Here is a 20419-nt window from a genome sequence, read left to right on the forward strand (position 1 = left end):
CTCAACTTTCGGGTTTTTACAAAATCCTCGATTATAATCGATCTAAGGGTTAAGGTAGTCCTCTCTTGCTAATTTTTTGAGGAGAGTTTTATAACCATCGAGGAGTACTCGACCCAAGTTTCAAGCATCATTCCATGGATTTATTTTGAAAAAAATTCAAGTTCACACTTATGGCTTGATTTCATCATTTATCAACCTATTCTTTTACTTGTTCCTATGTGGCTTCACGCTTCAACTACCTATGGATCTGTTGGGTTAATTAATTTATACTTCTGGTTCTATCAAGCTTTACTACATACCTTGCTCTATTGATTGGCTTACGTAAGCATGACTGGTTGACATGCTATTGCGCCTTTATGAGGACTATGCTGCCCTATTATTGAGTGTGAATATCCTACTATTGGAGTTCGAATTTCTTTCATTGTTGAAGACTCGAATTTACAACCTTGGAGATCGGCTTATTTGGGATTACAACAGCATTGTTCCATGGTTATTGGTTGCAACTACGAACCTATTCAGTTGTGTGAAGCTCTTCCTCTTGCTTCATATCCGGCTTACTTTGGAGCTTGTTCCTAGCGGTGTTTACTAATTCAGATCTGATCCAAGTTTTTGTTGAAGTTTATTATATCAATTCTGTCCAGATATCTTCATTAGTCCTATTTAGCATGAGGGAGTTTATAAATTGGAGTTTTGCACACTTATTCTTCCTTGTTTGAAGATTGATCAAGCCTTGAAGATTGGAGCTTTTCCTTACTTCAAATCAGATCTATATACTTATCGATGTGAATATTGGAGTTCGGTGTTTCTTTTCAGCAGTTTCCATCTAAGGAGTTTGTTTGGTCGTTTGAAGATGGTGGACAATTTCTATGTTGCATTGTTTTTCTCCATAATTCATTATCCCACAACTTTTCTTTTCACTTCACCACCTCCCTAACATACCTTTGGTATATACCCATAACCACTTTGGACGATAATGGTATTCTCTAAATTACCATTTCTTCCTTTTCCATTCCCTTAGCACCTTTTGAAAAATTCTGGAATATTATATTTTTGCATTATCTCTTACATTATCTCGTTATGTCCACGTGTACTACTATACGTGAGGGAGATTATGTACGATACACTCTGCAGACATTGTAGAAGCAGAATTTGCGAGGAATACTTGGTGCAAAACATAGAAGATCGATGTTTCCACCATTGCTATTGGGAATCCTTCTTTATTGGGTTGAATTTCTTGTAAAGGGGAGATGAAGAGTATTGAAGATGTTTGGTTATTGCTCGCCTATATGAGGTTCTACGATTGGGTTGATCTTTTCGCTACACGATTCATTTGTTTCGCTTCTTTGCCGGCTGCCCTAGTTGCTTGTCTTCAAGATTATCGAGTTAGAGATTCATCACTTTGGATAGCTATAGAAGATTGGTGAAAGCTGCCTTTTTTGCGATCAAGTCTCACCAGTTTTTGAAGATCTATATTTAAAGTTCTTGAAGGTTTATTTCAAAATCTGCATTCATCTATTCAAAGCTGGATGCCTACGCAACTTAGTTTCTTCCTATTTTGTTCAAGTTGAGCATTAGTACCTTGTATGCACCAACTTGAGGGGAGTGTTAGCATTATTATGGAGTTATTTTTTCTTTTTAGTTCAAGCTGGTTTTTTCTTCTCTTATTTGTATAATCCACTTGAGGGGAGTGTTGGAATATGTAATCTAGAATACCATGGGGGTATTCTGGTCTTTTGGGTGTTTTATTTATTCTTTATTTATGTATTTATGAGCAAGGGTAGAAATGTAATTAGGGTTGTGACACTGTTCACGTGAACAGTACGTGAACAGTGTTGTGAATAGTGTTTTCCCTTGTAATCTCTTTTATTATTATAAATAGAGAGCTTGACTGATCTCATTGATCATTCAAGCCATTCTCCCATTCTCGGTTCAAGTCAACACACTAAAAAGAAAGAAACAAAATTAGAAACTACTAGATACCTAGACTTAATAGCTAAGAAACTATTAGAAAACTAGAAACTAAGTTAATAGCAGCTTCTAATAGAATATTCCACCAACATCCAATAGCTAATCTTCACACCAGCTGTCCATATCAGCCCCCAAATCACTGTTCACGTGAACATTAACTTTTTTTTATTTTATTTCTGTCTTGGTCTCTTATCTTCTTCATGCTTCTCTTTGGGCTGGGGTTGCCTTAGGTAATGCTCCATCGAACCAACAAAAACTTACCACATCATCAGAGCAGGCTGCCTCTCACAGCAGTCGAATCGCACAACCTTGCTGGGCTGGTTTTGGGGCTTGTTCTTGCGGGTACATCTGGGCTTGTGATCTACATCAACTTGGTTTGGAATCCAACTTGCTTCTAAAGTGGGAAGAGGTAGAATCTAAAAGGGATTTTGTGATTTCTTTAATTATAGTTGAAGATTTTTTCAAATAAAAAACTATAATAAAAAAATCATCAAACTATTTAATTTCCCAATAAATGTCATGCATAATTAAACTCTTTAATTTGCATATAGAACCCTCCACTAAACAATATCTCATGATGAACTATAAGGCATGTAATTAAACACTGCCAGACCCCAATTCATTGTACATGTCCTTAATAAGAGATTCTATGATCATAATCGGATGCCAAAAAATGTGATTAAACGTTGTTGAAATGATACAAAATATATTCAATAATAAGAAAATAAATTTGCAAACAATTTATAAAAAACACCATTGGATCCAGATTCCAATCTGATTGATCATAGACATTCTCTCTTCCTGACATTCCCCATCAAGGGTAGTAGATTCCATGTTGAGCATCCCTTCACGATGCGTAATCACGAATCCAACACACCGATATATAGTCCACATGGCATCAACCATTGGTGTACTAAAACCTGTAACGTAACACCATAACGATAATGATCTCTTAGGTCAAAGGGTCAACTCGTGATGGGTATGCATCTCGTCCTAATACCACAAGCAATAATACATGTGAGAATTGTACCACATTCTTTTCTATAAACGATGTGTAATTACATTTATGCCCTGAAATCCTCATTCCTAGTTACATACAATGTAACGACCATATGAACAGGATGTCCGGTCCTATCCCTAGTAGAGAACTGTTTTTGGGTGAAAACCTTGGAACAACTTATAAGCCCGTAAATAAAATTCATGCGTAATAAAAAAATAAATTATTTATTCAAATAAATTTGGGTTTAATGGACATATTCCTACAGTACACACAAACAATTGCTCATAATTGTCTATACATAGCAATATGCTTTCCATGTGGACAGATCATCTAATTATTGTTACTTTCATGTGTGTGTGTGTGTGTGTTTGTATATGTGACTGTTTGGAGAGAGAGAGAGAGAGAGAGTTAATGGGGGAGGGGGGGGTAGAAGGTTGATCAAGAGAACAGAAATCAGGCCTCAATAAGATGGTTATATACCCCTATCTTATGTGGCCTTTTTGTTTATTTATTATAGCACAAACATGATTCAGGTTACTATTTTAAGGCTACTACAAACCTGCCTAACAGTGGCAGAGTAAAGTAGAATTTTAACCCATTTAATCTGCATCTTTGACATACCTATTATTGAGTGGTGATTCCTAAACCTATGTTCTTTGTTTCTAGACTTTCTTGATAATTGAACCATTGCTCTGGTTTTTTGATCTTTTGGTTGAAATCAAGATTTGAATTCCTGAATCCCAAATGTCCACTAGTTGACTTGGCCCTAATTTAGCAGTAGATATTTCTTTTCCCTAAACCAAAGCCCAGGCAGATGTATAACCCTAGATCCCAATTGGCTTAGTCAATATCTCAACTCCTCCAACTTTCTTTCCTTTGATTTAGAGAGATAAAAGTAGTTCTCCCACCCTCTATTGGAATTCCCAAAATATCCAAAATCTATTTTTCAAAGTCACCTCAAGCACCCATTATTCTAAAATGAAAACCTAGAACCCTGCAACTTCATGATATATGGAGCTCTAATTCTAGACTTGAAAAACCCTGGAAGCCCTATTTGACAAAAAAGTTGAATGCAGCCAGCTTGCTCTTGTGAATCGTATGCTCTCACATATTTTGCTTAAATGTCATTCAAAATATGATTCCAACTTTCTGATTGATTGTGCCTGTTGTTATCCTTGAGTTTCACTCACCTTGTACCTCATTTCTCATCACTTTTATCTCAATGAATAATTGAATACTCTATTTGCCATTATAAAGGATGTCATTCAAATTGGCTTACAACATTGCCCTATTTAATGTTAGGTAATGAAGGTCGGGAGTATGTTCTAAGAAGAATTCTTCATCGAGCTGTTCGATATGGAAATGAAGTCCTAAAAGCACAAGAAGGATTCTTATGCGAGTAGGAATGATAAATGTGCTTATTTATCCATTAATAACGAGTATTTGGCTAATACTTCCTTTCCCTTTTACTCTCATTGAATTTTTTTCCTCCCTTATATAATGTATTGTTATGGTGTCATTTAGTACTTGTCTTAATGATTATTGAGGATGGTTTATTATTTAATCTAATGTGTATGATTATTATTTCTCATCTTGGCATAATTTTGTCTAATGAACCTGTCAACTAGGCTTGTAAGCATTGTGGTGAAAGTCATGGGGGATATCTTTCCAGAACTGAAGCACCATGAAGTAAATATAAGACACACAATTTCTGAAGAGGAAAGAAGTTTTGGGAAGACATTAATTAAGGTATTCCCTGATGATTTCATCATTCAATTTACATGGCACAACCATCTAGTTAGGCACATTACGCTAGAAAAGCATTTAAGGGTGGCAGATACTTTACTGACTGCTGGATGCCTGAACAAACTTCCAGGGAATTGAGGAGTTCAAGAAGGCTGCTCAGAATGTTCAAGGAAACAAACTGAGTGGGCAGGCAAGGCATTTCTTTCTACACTCCCCTGTTTTTCTGTTTTTATGACTTGACTGCTCGGTTCTCTCTCTTCCCCTTTCTCCCATCTTTCTCACGTACTTTCTCTCCTCTACATGTGTTTGTGAACTTGTATTACTACACAACATTTGAAGGGATGCTCCCTGCACTTCATGCTGTTACTGCAAATTTGTGAGCCACGATGCCATGTGGCATTCAATTTTTTTCTCTTTGAATGTTCCTTGCTTGATCTATTGATTTTAAGGTCTTTCCAATTCTTTGTTTAGTACTTTTCTTTAATCTAATTGTAATAATCAACTAATACAAAAGCAAGAAAGGAATAGAGAATGACAAATGCAAACCTCTTCCTACTTATTTTATCTATCATAAGATAATATTAGCAACCGTAAGTAAAATCTTCATCCTTAGTATTATTTATTATATGTGGCACTAGAGGTTCTGTATAGTGTGAAGGGGAGGAGAAACTGAAAATGCTCTTCCTTTGTGGTAGAATAAATTTCCTTTCTTCTTTCTTTCCATAAAAAAAAAAAGCCCGTACCATTTCATTTTCCATCAAACGGATATAATTATTGTGGTTTAATTCTTCTGTTGAGTAATTATTTTCTTTTAACTCCTTTTCTCAGGTTTGAAAAGTGTTTACTCTACAAAGCATTCTAATTAATTGACAGTGGTCCACCTTAAGAGTGTCTGACATTGCTGCTCTTTTGTATGCAGGATGCATTTAAATTGTGGGACACATATGGATTTCCATTGGATCTGACTCAGGTATTGGGATTGTGTTATTATTTTTCTTTAGATAATTTCCTGACGCTATTTATGCTAGAACTCTGGACATTGTATCAGCTAACCGTTTCACATCTCAGCTAATGGCAGAAGAAAAAGGTTTGATAGTTGATATGGAGGGCTTTAATATTGCCATGGATGAAGCAAGAATAAGATCTAGAAGTGCTCAGAACAGGGTATCATCTTTACTTTCTTCATCCATTCACTTGTCCATGTCCATCATACTACATGAATTTTTTTGACTATACTGAGGAGGGGAGGAAGGAGCTGAAGGTTAAAATGGCATTCTTCTTTTGTTGGTTTTCAGATGTTATACTGAGGTCACAAAAGGGATTGAAAGATGGTTTCAATGGCACGAGAAATCATTCATTGAATTTTACATATTTTGAAATAATACTGAGGAGGGGAGGAAAGAGGTGAAGGTTAAAATGGCATTTTTTTTTGTTGGTTTTCAAATGTTATACTGTGGTCACAAAAGGGATTGAAAGATGGTTTCAATGGCACGAGAAATCATTCATTGAATTTTACTATGATCATATTTTGAAATATCAGAGGATTAGACTACTAATTGAATAGTTTCGTGGCTCTATTTTATGGTACAGGGGAATGGAAATTTTCAGACAGCACAAGAAAACATTTTTTTTTTGTAGTTTTCTCTGATCAAATCCATAGTCTTAGCATATAAGCTGGCATATGGGGAATATGCTAAAAGCTAGTTTCATGCATTCTCCTATCTTTATTTCTTATCACTTTTAGCCAGTGATATGTGTTGCTATTGGTTGTTGGCAGCAAGCTGTTGGTACGATCACTATGGATGCTGAGGCCACATCAGAGTTGCCCAGGAGGGGAGTGGCTACAAGTGATGACAGCAGAAAGTATATATGGATCCAGGTCAATATTTAGTGGGTTCTTAGATTCATTGCAGTTCTGTGCAGAATCACATTTTAAATTACTTAGATTTGTTGTTTTTGATTCGTGACAGAAAGGCATACTAATGTTCTAAGAAAATGCTATGAATAAGCATAGTTGGCTCTTAAATACTTAGGATAACAAATTTCATATTTAATTATTTGTCATTTTTTACAAAAAAAAAAATTTATTTGTTATTTCTAGTTGCTTGAGTTGTTCTGGTCACATTTGGTGAATATTCTGTTTCTTTGATGTTTTATGCATCATTGTTGTTTCTTCAGTTTATCATGACGAATTTGTTTTGGATAATTATAAAATATTTAATTAGTCTGAAAACGAGATTCCTTTCGATGAATCTTGAACTAATTTAGTTCAGGTTAATTGCATTTCATTATCTATTGAGAAAATTTTATTGTTTCCAGGATCACAAGAGTGTAATAAAAGCTATTTACACTGGTTCCAAGTTTGTGGAGAGTACTGCTTCTGGCGACGAAGTTGGCATAATTCTAGAAACTACAAACTTCTATGCTGAGCAAGGTGGACAGGTATGGCACACTTCTTATAAGCTACATTCCCTATAATGATTTAATGGTTTTTCAAAGCAAACATCTTTTGAGGGGAAGAAAGCTTATGAAAACCCATCTTAATCAATATGTGAAGCTTTGAATGGAATTATCTCCATTTTTTTATTTATATAAAAGAACTAAAAGAAAGGTGGACAGAAAAAAGGGAAAGGGGAGAAGTTGAAAATATCTGATTCAAAACCCGAGCTAATAACCAGCCAATGGGCATCCCACTAGAAAGCTTATGAAAACCCATCTTAATCAATATGTGAAGCTTTGAATGGAATTATCTCCATTTTTTATTTATATAAAAGAACTAAAGAAAGGTGGACAGAAAAAAGGAAAGGGAGAAGTTGAAAATATCTGATTCAAAACCCGAGCTAATAACCAGCCAATGGGCATCCCACTAGAACAAGGGTGGATTAGAAGTAAAATCATAAGTTTGTTTCATTGTTATATATGTCTAGGTGATCTTTTTCAATATTTATCCTGCGAAGAGAGCTGTGCATGCCTGATTTCCAATATCCAGATATTGAGCAATATGATAAAAATCAATTTCAAATGAAGTCTTAAATCATTGTTTATTTAAAATGCATTTTCCATCTTTACCCTGCAAACATATGTGTTTATCCTTGATTTATTGTGCATTAAAAAAAATAAGAAAAAAAATTAAAAGGGGAGCGTGGGCCCTGGGCGCGCACGGGGGCCAATGAGAGTGCATGCGGAAGCATCATGGGGGCAGGATTTCAGCCTTTCATAGGAGGCGGGGCCGTCATGTCGCCCCCCTCTGTGTCTGGGCATGGGTGGTACATTCCCCCCCACACAGAACTTCTCTCCAAAAGAAAAATAAACATATTTTCCATTAGTCATGCATCAATGGCATATTATAGTACCTGTATGTCTGTTCTTTATATTCTGTCTGTCACTTTGCACCTGATGAAATTTTTAGCCTTAACAAAATGAAATCATATATTTTTATCTTATTTGGCTTATCTTAATGGGGTTGCAGATATTTGACACTGGATTGTTTGAAAGCTCAACAGGATCATTTCAAGTTTCCAATGTTCAAATTTATGGTGGTTTCATCCTCCATATTGGTTCTATTGTTGGAGAGACTGGCATGTTCTCTGTGGGGGATAAAATAATTTGCAAAGTAATATTTTCCCACGTTACGCTCTTAGTTCTTATTACACTTTTTCTTACTTTCTATTCTTAGCTATTGGATTTGCTTGTTTACAGTCCCCATTGATTGGTTACATGAACAGGTTGACTATGATAGACGTGCTCTTATTGCCCCAAACCATACCTGTACCCATATGCTAAATTATGCTCTCAGGGTATCCAACATATGCTTTAGTAATGGGTCTCGCATATTTTCCTCTTACAATCTCTGTGAATCTGTCTAAATATTCTGTATAAATGAATGCAGGAAGTACTTGGTGATCATGTTGAACAGAAGGGATCTATTGTTCTTCCTGAAAAATTAAGATTTGATTTTTCCCATGGTAATGTTATTCTCCTAAGAGAGTTGGTCAAATTGCAGAATAATCTATACTGAAATCCCCTTGAACTTTCAACAGGCAGGCCCGTCCATCCTGATGATTTGAGGAAGATCGAATCAATTGTAAACAAACAAATCATGGATGAGTTGACTGTTTTTGCAAAGGAGGCAACCCTTGCTGCTGCAAAACGCATAGTTGGTTTACGAGCTGTATTTGGAGAAGTAAGTTGCTGCTACGCTCTTCAATGTTTGAAGACCCCTTACTTTTTTGGCATGAAAAGCCATTAGTGAAGCATCTTCAATCAATATTTTTAAAGTTACATCGTTTTGTTTCTATTGTGATTATGCAGGTCTATCCTGACCCAGTCAGGGTTGTGGCAATTGGACGAAAAGTGGAAGATCTCCTGGCTGATGCAGATAATAAAGATTGGCTATCAATCTCAACAGAACTTTGTGGAGGTCAATGTCATCATGTAACTTTGTGTCGATGTTTAATGGAAATTTTCATTAAGGAAGCAAGAATGTTGAGTTGCTTGTGTCTGTGAGTCTGACACAGATTAGAATAATCAAAACTGCTCTAACACTTTCCTGCAAAAGCCAAGGACCATTTAGTCCCAAAAGTCACGCCTCAAGGTTTACTGTCCTTAATTTGAATGAGATCCAGAATCATAGTTTCATACCATGTGCATACTTGAGGAAACCAAAATAACAAGAGCTTTCTCATGAACATTTTTACCATGGTTCTTGTATTGAGGCATTAACTTTTCATTCTAGTCTTTCAGATCTGCTCAATTATGTTTGTGTCGCTTCAAGCCAAGATCTGGACTTCGTTGTGAAATTTGCTTTTTTTTTTTTTTTTGCATAACTTATTTAGCAAGTATAGCCTAACTTATATAGTATGTATTATTTGAAAAACCACATGCATCAGTAAATATGCCCCAGCTACTCTATATTTATAAGACATATATCCAGTCGTCTTAAAGAGCTACCCTCTCCAGACCCTGCAGTGGCGGGAGCCTCATGCACTGGGTACTCTCTTTTTATATCCAGTCGTCTGTGCTGATAAGACTTGATCTACTTATGTAAGTCGTCACTGTAACCTGTTAACTATCTTTCACAAGAGTATATATATGAAATATATCATTCAAAAGTTTTGTGCTTCTTTGTGATTCCTTCGAATTTTACGCTGCACTTTTTATTGTTAGAATTCCTTTAATTTCCCACGGAATGAATCTGAAAATCCAGTGTATATTGGCTACTCAAGTCTAGACCCCAGGCATTGGATTTCACCTTGTCTATGCGACAGTCTCTATGTGCTTATTATTCTTACACCTTTTACTTAAAAAATTTCTTGATATTTCCAGGGACACATGTATCAAATACAAGAGAGGCTAAAGCATTCGCTCTTTTATCTGTGGAAGGAGTTGGTAAGGGCATCCGAAGAATTACTGCTGTAACAACTGATTATGCTTTCAAGGCAGTGGAGTTAGCATGCTCACTAGATCAGGAGTTAAATGAAGTTTCTAAGACAGAATTAGGCTTGCTAGAGAAGGTAGATGCTGAAACTCCCTTCAGTTTTAGAAATGTTTTTATGTTTGCACCATTCTGGAAAAATTTATCGTCTTAAAATCAGAATAATTTCTTTTTGTAATTGTGTTTCTTCTGCTTGCAATCTTCACAATCCATTGCAAATTTCTGTTCATGTTCATTATTGCACTTCGAATAGTTGGTAAACTTCAATCGGTGATGCAACTGAAGGGGTTCTTTCGGAAATTTTGTTGGGTCCTTGTAGCTTGCAGTGAGAGGGGAAACCAAGTTGGGCCTTGGATATTGTAGGACAAACTCGGTAGATCACTACCCATGCAGGAATAGGTTTTGGATACTGAAGCCCTTTAGATAATTTCTGTTAGGAGTAAGGGGGAGGAATCGTGAATAGAGCTAGCGTCAGCTCCTACTTCACGATTCCTCTTGTAGGGGTATTTTTGTCTCTGCCTTTTATTATTCTAAACCTATTTAATATACTGTTTTGGGTGCAGTCAAACTAATGGCTGCAGCCCCCAATTGTGCAGCATCTCTTCTTCCTTCTCCTCTCTTCTTCTTCTTCTTCACTAATATTACATGGTATCCGAGCTAGGACTGTAGGAGTCGATCCAACATCCTTAATCCTGCTCTGTTCCCTGCGTTTTGATTTGAATAAGCTTGCAGTTTTGAAGACCTAAGGTTTTGGGACTTCTCGGGATCTTATCTTAAAGGGGATGCAGCACCCTTTGCTGCAGTTTTGTGGTTTTATTTGAGACTAGTTCATGACTATACAAAAGAACTAGGTCTCGGTTTTTGGTATATGTCAAGGTTGAGATCGATTCAGGTGCTGTTTGCGATTTGGATCTGGATCGAGTTATTGGTGGCTATTGTTTGTTGCTGGCTGGTGTATTGATTTCTTTAAGAAATCAATTTCAGAAGTTTTCGTGATTGATTGAAGGTCATATCTCTTTGCTGTCCATCAGTTTCACTCTGACATCGACTTCTCTGTGAAGATTCGACTTGTTTAGTTAAGCATGGTTGATGCAAAGACAACAGTAACTGAAATGTCCGCATCTTCTCATTGCATTACTGAAAGAAAACTTGAAGGAATTTCTAACTTTCAGCAAGGTAAGAAGCTGGTTCGATTGGCCTTGACTGGGCGTGATCAACAGGGTCATCTGACAAAATCAAAGCCTGAAGGAGACACAACATGGGATACGGTGGATGCAAGAATATTGAGTCAGATGTTGAACTCAATGGATAACCAGATTGCAGACCTAGTTACTCACATTGACACGGTAAAGGATTTATGGGGATACTTGAATGTCCTCTATTCTGGGAAGGACAACTTGTCTCGAATTTATGACCTGTCCCAAGCCTTTTATAAAATGGATCAGAAGACCTTGACTATTACTCAGTATTTTGTGGAGTTCAAGCGACTATATGAGGAGCTGAATTCCACTCTTCCTACTACTTCTGATGTGAAAGAGATGCAGCAACAGCGTGAGCAACTGGCTGTTATGGTATTTTTGGGTGGCCTTCGAAAAAAATTTGAGCCAGTACGGTCTCAAATCCTAGGTGGGGATAGAATCACCACACTTCCAGAAGCATTTTCTCGGGTTTTACGGCTTTCCCGTGAGAGCAGCCAAGATTCCACCTCTGGTAGTGAGAGTTCAGCCCTTGCAGCCTTTCCCAACCGTGGGTCCAGTAGTGGGACAGGTAATGGTAGCAGTGGTGGTAGCCATGGTCGTGGGTCAGGGAACAGTAAAGCCCCCACATCTGGTACTTCAGAGACTTCAGGACAGGTGCGCACTTGTCATCATTGTGGCAAAGCTGGTCACATTCAGCGTTTTTGTTGGAAACTTCATGGTAAACCACCTCAGTTTAATTCAGCCAGCAGTGATCCGGTGGTTCCCACTCCTTCCAAACCTGAGGGTAAAACAGTGACTATGTCTGATGAAGATTATGAGCGGTTCACTCAATTTCAAAATTCTCAGTCATCTCAGTTCTCCACTGCTACACTAGTTCAGCCAGGTAATGGTATTGCATGCCTATCATCTACTTCTCGTCCCTGGATCATTGATTCAGGTGCTTCGAACCATATGACTGGAGCATTAGGTATTTTTTCTTTATTTCGTGAGTCTTCTTCCAATGTTGTGTTAGCCGATGGATCTCTTGCTAAAGTTCGGGGTACAGGCACTGTGCAAGTTACCCCCTCTTTGACGTTGTCCTCTGTTTCTTACTTGCCCAAATTTCCTTTTAATTTATTATCTGTTTGAAAATTCACCAAAGCTAACAATTGTTCTGTTACCTTTTTTCCTGATTATTGTGAGTTTCAGGATCTCCAGTCGAGGAAGACGATTGGTAGAGGTCGCATATCTGGGGAACTGTATCTTCTTGACGATGCATCCACTATGGCATGTTCGAGTGTGACAATTCCTCATCAGATTCATTGTCGTTTGGGTCATCCTTCGTTGCAGAGTTTGAAGTGTTTAGATAGTTGGTTTCAGTCCTTGTCTAGTTTACAGTGTGAGTCTTGTCAGTTTGGGAAACTTCACCGTGTAAGTTATCCCCCTCGAGTCAATAAACGGGCTGTTCAACTCTTTTCTTTAGTTCATTCTGATGTGTGGGGACCGTGTCCTGTTACTTCTGTGCTGGGTTTTCGTTACTTTGTCACTTTTGTAGATGACTTTTCCAGAGTAAGCTGGATTTATTTAATGAAAGATCGTTTTGAATTGTTTTCCATTTTCTGTACTTTTGTGCTTGAAATTCAGAATCAATCTACTACTTTGAAAGTTCTTCGAAGTGACAATGCAAAAGAATATTTTTCTGCTCCCTTTAATGAGTTTATGGTTCAGCATGGGATCATTCATCATTCCTCCTGTGTGGATACACCTCATCAAAATGGTGTAGCCGAAAAGAAGAACAGATATTTGATAGAAGTTACTCGATCTCTTTTATTTGAGATGAAAGTGGCTAAAATTTTTTGGGTTGATGCTGTTATGACTACGTGTTGTCTTATAAACCGCATGCCTTCTTCTGTTTTCAGTGGTGGTGTTCCATATTCTTTGTGGTTTCCTTCACCTCCATTGTTTGTCTTACCACCACGTGTATTTGGGTGTGTTTGTTTCATTCGGGATCATCGTCCTAATCGCTCTAAGTTGGATCCTAGAGCTCTTAAATGTCTTTTCGTGGGGTATTCTAAAACCCAAAAGGGTTACCGTTGTTATTCTTTTGATTTAAGAAAATACTTTGTTACCGCTAATGTCTCCTTCTTTGAATCTACTCCATTTGTTGCATCCTCGCTGCCTGCTTTAGAGTTGGACGATGATCTCCCTCTTTATGTTGTCGATACTTCTTTTCCTGTACAGGATCCTTTGCCTCATGTGCCACCTCCAACACAACCACTGGCTATTTTTCGCTGTCGCCCACCCGATGAGCCGACCCATCTCTATAAAACGGCCAAACCATGCTCGTGGTGATTGTTTCAGCCCATACAAAGATTTCCTCAACTTACACACTTTACCAGACTCCCCCTGAGCAACAAAACCAGGAGGTTGCTCCATATACACCTCCTCAAGGAGATCCCCATGCAAGAATTCATTCTTGACTTCTAGCTGAAACAAAGGCCAGTGATGTATAGCAGCCAATGAAATCAAAATGTGGACAGAAGTAAGTTTTGCAACCGGAGAGCAACAAGACGGGCCTTCAACCGAGCCACAGACCATCAAGATTAACCTTCACCACAAATATCCAGCGACAACCAATAGCAGACTTACCAGAGGGTAAAGCAACAAGATCCCATGTCTGATTTTCCTTCAGAGCAAATAACTCTTCGGTCATGGCAGCCCTCCACCCAGGGTGAGCTAAGGCCTCTACCACCGACTTAGGAATAGGATAACTGTCACTAGTAGACAAACAAGCAACAAAAGAAGAGGACAAACAAGCATAGGACACAAAACGATTTATAGGGTGTTGGGTACAACTCCGAACCCCCTTACGGGTAGCAATAAGAACATCAAGATAAAAAATAGGAGGTACAGCCGTACAGTAGCCGAGGGGGAATTACGTGGAGGGGGATCTGAAGGCGAGGAGGACGTGGGAGATGGTGCTGCCTGGGTACTGTATCTCTCCATAGGTGTAATGATGTTGTGCTGGAATTTGGTTTGACTCGGTCTGAGAGTGATCACTCAGTGTTTTTCAGGTAGTCAGATGCAGGGAAGATATTTTTAGTAGTTTATGTAGATGATATTGTTATCACAAGGGATGACTCTTCAGGTATTGAGAGCTTGAAGACATATTTGGGACAACAATTCCAGACTAAGGACTTGGAACGACAGAAGTATTTCTTGGGTATTGAGGTAGCTCAATCAAGGAAAGGGATTTTGCTCTCACAGTGAAAGTATGTGCTTGACTTACTTTCAGAGACAGGATTACTGGGATCTAGGCCTTTGGATACTCCTATGGATCCTAATGTGAAACTTATGGCAGAGGATGGGGATGTTCTGGATGATCCAGAGAAGTATCGAAGGCTTGTAGGGAAACTCAACTATTTGACTGTGACTAGACCTGACATCTCTTTTCTTGTCAGTCTACTGAGTCAATTTTTGTCCGCCCCTCGGACAGCTCATTGGGAGGCAGTTATAATGGTATTGCGATATATTAAGAAGGATCCAGAGCATGGTCTCTTATACTCTAATCATGGCCATAGAAGGATTGATGGATTTATTGATGCAGATTGGGCAGGATCTCCTATTGATTGAAAGTCTACTTCAGGCTATTGTGTCTTTGTTGGAGGGAACCTAGTTTCATGGAAAAGCAAGAAACAGACTGTGGTAGCTTGATCTAATGCAGAGTCGAAGTATCGGGCTATGGCTCATGGCACTTGTGAACTAATGTGGATTAAACAATTGATGGCTGAACTTGGATTTGGTGATGATTCTCCTATGGTGTTGTGGTGTGATAGTCAGGCTGCTATTCATATTTCTGAGAATCCTGTGTTTCATGAGAGAACGAAACACATTGAGGTTGATTGTCATTTTGTTCGTGAGAAGCTGCATCAAGGGATTATTTCCCCTCGTCATATTCGCACTGAGGAGCAGCTTGCTGATTTTCACCAAGCCTTTGGGAAGTATGAGAGTAAATTATATTTGTACCAAGCTGGGCATGATTAACATCTATGCTCCAGCTTGAGGGGGAGTGTTAGGAGTAAGGAGGAGGAATCGTGACTAGAGCTAGCGTCAGCTCCTAATTCACGATTCCTCTTGTAGGGGTATTTTTGTCTCTGCTGTTTATTATTTTAAACCTATTTAATATACTGTTTTGGGTGCAGTCAAACTAACGGCTACAGCCCCCAATTGTGCAGCATCTCTTCTTCCTTTTCCTCTCTTCTTCTTTCTTCTTCTTCTTCACTAATATTACAATTTCAATTGTGCACACAAATTGGAAGAGTTTAACTCAGAAACTGTAATAGGAACAGATAAAAGAAAAAAAAAAGTATTATTGAAAGAAATTCAGTAACGAGACTCCTAAACTCCACTCTGATAAGGCAATAAGCTGCAACATATGATTCGTTTTCTGCTAACACGACTCCCCCCCCCTCCCTCCCACAAGAACCAGTTCCAGTAATTCCTAAAAGTAATTTGAAAAAAAAATATTTTCCTATTCTTTCTATATAAGAAATGATGTTTTAGCATAAAGGGAAGTTGAAAACACAGATAAATACAGTTGAACCATGAATAGCATATGTAAAATAAGAAGCTCTCCAGGCTCTATAAATATGCCGGAAATCCAAATGAAGCAATTTATAACTTTTATTATCTCTCTCTAAACTTCAGAGGGATAGAGCACCTGAGAGTAAAAAAATTGATGAGCTTCTTTCAATTTCAATGACATGCACTGATCACGTAGCACATCACCCCTCTGATCATCAGAAATGATGGTTGGTAGATTGGCTATTTAGCTATACATGATGGATGGCCAAACAATTCCTTGAGGTATGAATAGCAAAGGATCTTGCAAAACTTTCCCATTGCATGGATGATGCTGGTGCAACTCCAACCCCAGGTAACAATTTCCTTTGTCAAGTACACAGAGCCATGTATGTTCATGTGTTACGGCATAAAAAGGGGGTGGGTCAGATCCGATATCCATTCTATCAAGAACCCAAGTAGACCAGATTTAACCTTGAGGCTAGATATATTTAAAGTCTGAGGCAGGCTCAGTTCTCATTTCCAAATCATTTAAGAATCCTTACAGTGTCTTAAGTAATGTAATTGGTCCTATGTAATAAGGGCTCAAGTTGTCAGTAAAGACAGATCATACAATCTCACCCCCCCCCCCACCCCAAAATAATAAAAGTAAAATATATATGTGTTTGTGTAGCGCTGAATTTAAGATTTGAGAAATGGCATGTTTGGAATTTTCCTGGAAACTTTCTTCTTGTCATTTCTATTGTTTGCAGCTGTTCAATACTATTCTGCTGAGCTTGATGATTCTTGGTGTTCCATTTCGACCTAAATATTTGTGATTGCTTTCTTTAATCAAGAAAACCTGAAATTGTCAAGTTATCAGCTAAGATGCCCTGGCTCACAACTTGGTTGATGACAATCAATTCTTTCTCCACTTCATGGATCAATCCTAGTTGCTAGGGCATGTGATTATTTGTCTGAACTGCAAGCCTTACCTAAGTAAGTTGGTCTAATTTTAATTTCAGCCGCTTACTTAGAAAGACGAGAACTTAATCCACATCAACGGAAAGAAGTCTCAAGAATCAAGAGGGTGGTGGTAATCTCTTTGGTTCAGCTTCATCCATATATGATGCTGGGCAGCATAGAAAAGGAGTTCAAATATGAACTATCTCAAAGAAACTAAAGGGCGTTAGCATTATAAACAAATTACAAGAACATGCGTACGACTACTACTGATTAAAGAATTTACCAAGGACATCTGCCCTTCTAGGCTCTAGCCAAGGATCAGACAAAATCATAAAGTTTTTATGAGGTAGCAAACATTTAATCTCTCAAATATTTAAACAGCAAACATAATCCACTCTAGTAATAGGGTTTTCCTTGAATTTGTCTCCCAAGTAAATTCAGGGTTCTCTCACTGGCAATATGCATTGGTGCATGTCACAGTTATTTGATACTCTTGGAATTTTCTAATTTGTGTACAAAGGGAGTATTTTGTAATGAAAGTGTAGTGTAACTTTTTCTATTTTCTTGACAGAAAGTGGCTTCACTAAAAAGTCGTGTGCAGTCCGCGGCTATCCCAGCAGTTATGAAAGCAGATCTTGATGCCAAGATCTCCCAACTGGAGGTAGTACACCCAATAGAATAAACAATGCCTTTTGTTTTAGCTGCAGACATCTATTGTCTAACTGCTTCAAATTCTAGCTTCTAAATCCTGGATTTAGAGAAATTGTTTTGTTTATTAGGATCAAGTTATTGAAGCACAAAGGAAGATCACACAAGAAAATATTCAGAAGGCTACAAAGGCAGCATGTGAAATGGCAGAAATTGCTGCTGTAAAAGGAAAAGCTTTCTGCATCTCTTGTGTAGATGTTGGTCTAGATGCAGGGGCAATTCGAGAAGCAGTTCTTAAAACTGTGGATCAGAAGGTGGTAAAATCCAGATCTAGCACTGTTTAATTAGTCACAAATATAGCCTGGTTAACAATGTATGTTATGTTACTATATACTCTTCATATGTTCCTAAAAGTTTATCTCCCCTCATTGACCTACCTTATCAACTGAAAGGAAATCCCCAAAGATTTGCTGCAAGAGATTATGTGTAAATGACGCTAGCATTTAAAGAAACTCTCTCTCTCTCTCTCTCTCTCTCACACACACACACACACACACACACACGCGCGCACCGACCACACGCATGCTTGCATGTCCACACATTAAGAGCATATGCACCTGCTTCTCACAAGCACCAACGATACAAATGCAGACACTTCTGCAGGCCAGGCATAGGCATACACATGAAGGTCCGTCATACTTAAATCTCAGTTTCACATACCCATAGATTGTTAACAGACACTCCAAACATGCATTCACATCCGCAAACCCACATGCATACCCATATACGTGTGAACATTGGAGATGGAGGTGCAGATTAATGTATTCATAAATACATCAAATGTCATCAAAAAAAATTTTTCTAATGCAATTTGAATAATTTAGATATTCATTTCTTGGATCAACAGGGAATACCAGTTATGTTATTCAGTATAGATGAAGCATCAAACAAGGCAGTGGAGTGCGCCAAGGTACCCGGAAAATTAAATAAGAGTGGGGGTTTCGAAGTGTCCGAGTGGTTGACAATGGCCATGGGACCTCTCAACGGGAAGGGCGGTAGTGGAAAAAGTGGTTGTGCTCAAGGCCAGGTTAGCACCTCTTTATACTGTTCAGGGTTCAGGGTCCAATTTCCTTCGAAAGTTGTCAGAAACTTCCAAATAACAGAAATTTCTGTAGTTAATTTTGGCCAAGATACTATATTCTATAGTAAATGTGAATGATTTTTCAGGGAACAGAAGCATCACATGTTGAGGAGGCAATGGATGTTGCAACAACCTTTGCATCTATGAAACTGAGTGGGTAACTTAGTGTGCTGTTTTTTGCAGCTGAAGAATGGCTAGTGTCTCACAGTTAATTAGTTGATGTTGTTTTAACATATTCTATTAATTCAGATATTTGTAGCAGAAATTCAGTAAATGAAAGAAGTAAAATAGAAATGGAATATTCAATTAGTTTATAGTAAAACATGTTACTTTTTCCTCCTTGCGTAAACACCAAAGGAAATATTGTATGTATGAAACATGTTTAACTTAAAAAAAAATCCTTTTTTTTTCCCAGGAAATTCTTTCACTTCATCCTCCTAATTGAGAGATGTGTGTTAGTGCTTGTGGCAGTGTTATCATTGTTGGCAACAAAGTTTGGCAGTGGTGGTCATCAGCATATGGTTGTGGGTACAGTATTCTGTTGGTCAGCAGGGTGTATCTCTGCCGTAGGCACGGGGGTTTGGGGGCAGCGCCCCCTAGGTGAATTTTTGGGCTTGAGTTTTTTTACTTCTTTCTTATCGGTCCAGAGGATATTTATTGGAAAGTATATATATTCACTTAGTATGACCGAAAACGCACTTTTGGAGCCTTAGAGATGAAGGAAATTGAGGAGAAGTTGTCTTCTACCATTCTGGTGTGGTTAAAGAGCAGAGGCGTGAAGGAAATCATCTGAAAACCTCGATTTGGTGTTGGCGATGGATTCGAGTGCTTGATTCGTTCTATTGAAGATCTCACCGCATTCGTTTGGAGTTGGAGGTTTGTCTTTGAGGAGGTAAACGTGATCACAAACCATTACTTCTCTGTTCTAGGTTTAATTCTTGTTTTTGAATGTATTGGGTAGAACCTAGAGTGTGATCTGTTTTGGGTTGGGTTTGTGATTGAATCTATTTACTGGGTTGATTGATTGTAAGGCTGAGGCCATTATTGTATTGGGATTGAGGTCCTTGCCCTCACTAAGGTGAGAGGTTGAAGCAGGGTAAGGGGTATCCTGGCCGTAGGGGCGGCTTATTGTATTTGAGTTGAGTATTGGGCATATACGAAACCCCGAGGGGTATTGCTCCGTGGACGTAGCCTTCACACACTGTGAGGTGAATCACGTATATCTTGTCTCGTTGCCTACTGTTTTTTTTGGGAGACTAATCCCGGTTTTGCAGAGTGGGTTTACAGTCTTGGTAGACTTGGCCACATTCTAGTGGTGCGAGGTGGGACTGTAAGCGACCGTGTTGTTTACAAAAAACGTAAAAAAAAGGGAAGCTGATTCACCCCCCCCTCTCAGTTTGATCTGGTGTTCACAATGTGAATCAAGTGGAGTAGAACTTTAAGTAACCAAGTAAAGGTTTGTTTTGTTCAAACTAGGAGATCTTCATAGAGTGGTCTATTTCTCTTTTGTTCTTTTTGGTGAGCATTTTCCTTTTATGCCTTGAAACTGAAACTTCTATCCTTGTGTAAACTAATAAGAACTGATTTATCGTAGGAAAATACTTGCTTGGGTAGGGAGAACCCACCGTTATGGTTCCACCATTCTATGTTTTATCAGAGTTTCTTTTAGTTGGAACTACAGAAGCATTCTCCAATTACTCTTGGCTCAGTCGAGCTGATTTGGGATTTGTTACAAAAGAAAAGTACTGATTCAAGTAGCTCCTTCCAGATATTGGCCC

General features: G+C 38.2%; 1 protein-coding gene across 2 annotated transcripts in view; it reads left to right on the forward strand.

Moving 5' to 3' along the window:
* Positions 1–19051, forward strand: part of LOC122646836 (alanine--tRNA ligase-like) — a 75429-nt gene extending 56378 nt beyond the window's left edge. For both annotated transcript variants that reach the window (XM_043840444.1, XM_043840445.1), the window contains 17 exons: positions 4271–4367; positions 4597–4717; positions 4845–4904; positions 5634–5684; positions 5783–5878; positions 6492–6593; positions 7034–7156; positions 8184–8327; positions 8440–8511; positions 8604–8679; positions 8755–8897; positions 9026–9134; positions 10040–10227; positions 17424–17513; positions 17632–17814; positions 18408–18587; positions 18728–19051. In XM_043840444.1, coding sequence (XP_043696379.1) covers positions 4271–4367; positions 4597–4717; positions 4845–4904; positions 5634–5684; positions 5783–5878; positions 6492–6593; positions 7034–7156; positions 8184–8327; positions 8440–8511; positions 8604–8679; positions 8755–8897; positions 9026–9134; positions 10040–10227; positions 17424–17513; positions 17632–17814; positions 18408–18587; positions 18728–18802 — 1910 coding nt within the window. In that variant the 3' untranslated portion in view covers positions 18803–19051. The remainder of the gene's footprint in view (positions 1–4270; positions 4368–4596; positions 4718–4844; positions 4905–5633; positions 5685–5782; positions 5879–6491; positions 6594–7033; positions 7157–8183; positions 8328–8439; positions 8512–8603; positions 8680–8754; positions 8898–9025; positions 9135–10039; positions 10228–17423; positions 17514–17631; positions 17815–18407; positions 18588–18727) is intronic.
* Positions 19052–20419: the final 1368 nt, after the last annotated feature.

Source organism: Telopea speciosissima, chromosome 11 (genome assembly GCF_018873765.1).
Source record: "Telopea speciosissima isolate NSW1024214 ecotype Mountain lineage chromosome 11, Tspe_v1, whole genome shotgun sequence".
Taxonomy (NCBI): domain Eukaryota; kingdom Viridiplantae; phylum Streptophyta; class Magnoliopsida; order Proteales; family Proteaceae; genus Telopea; species Telopea speciosissima.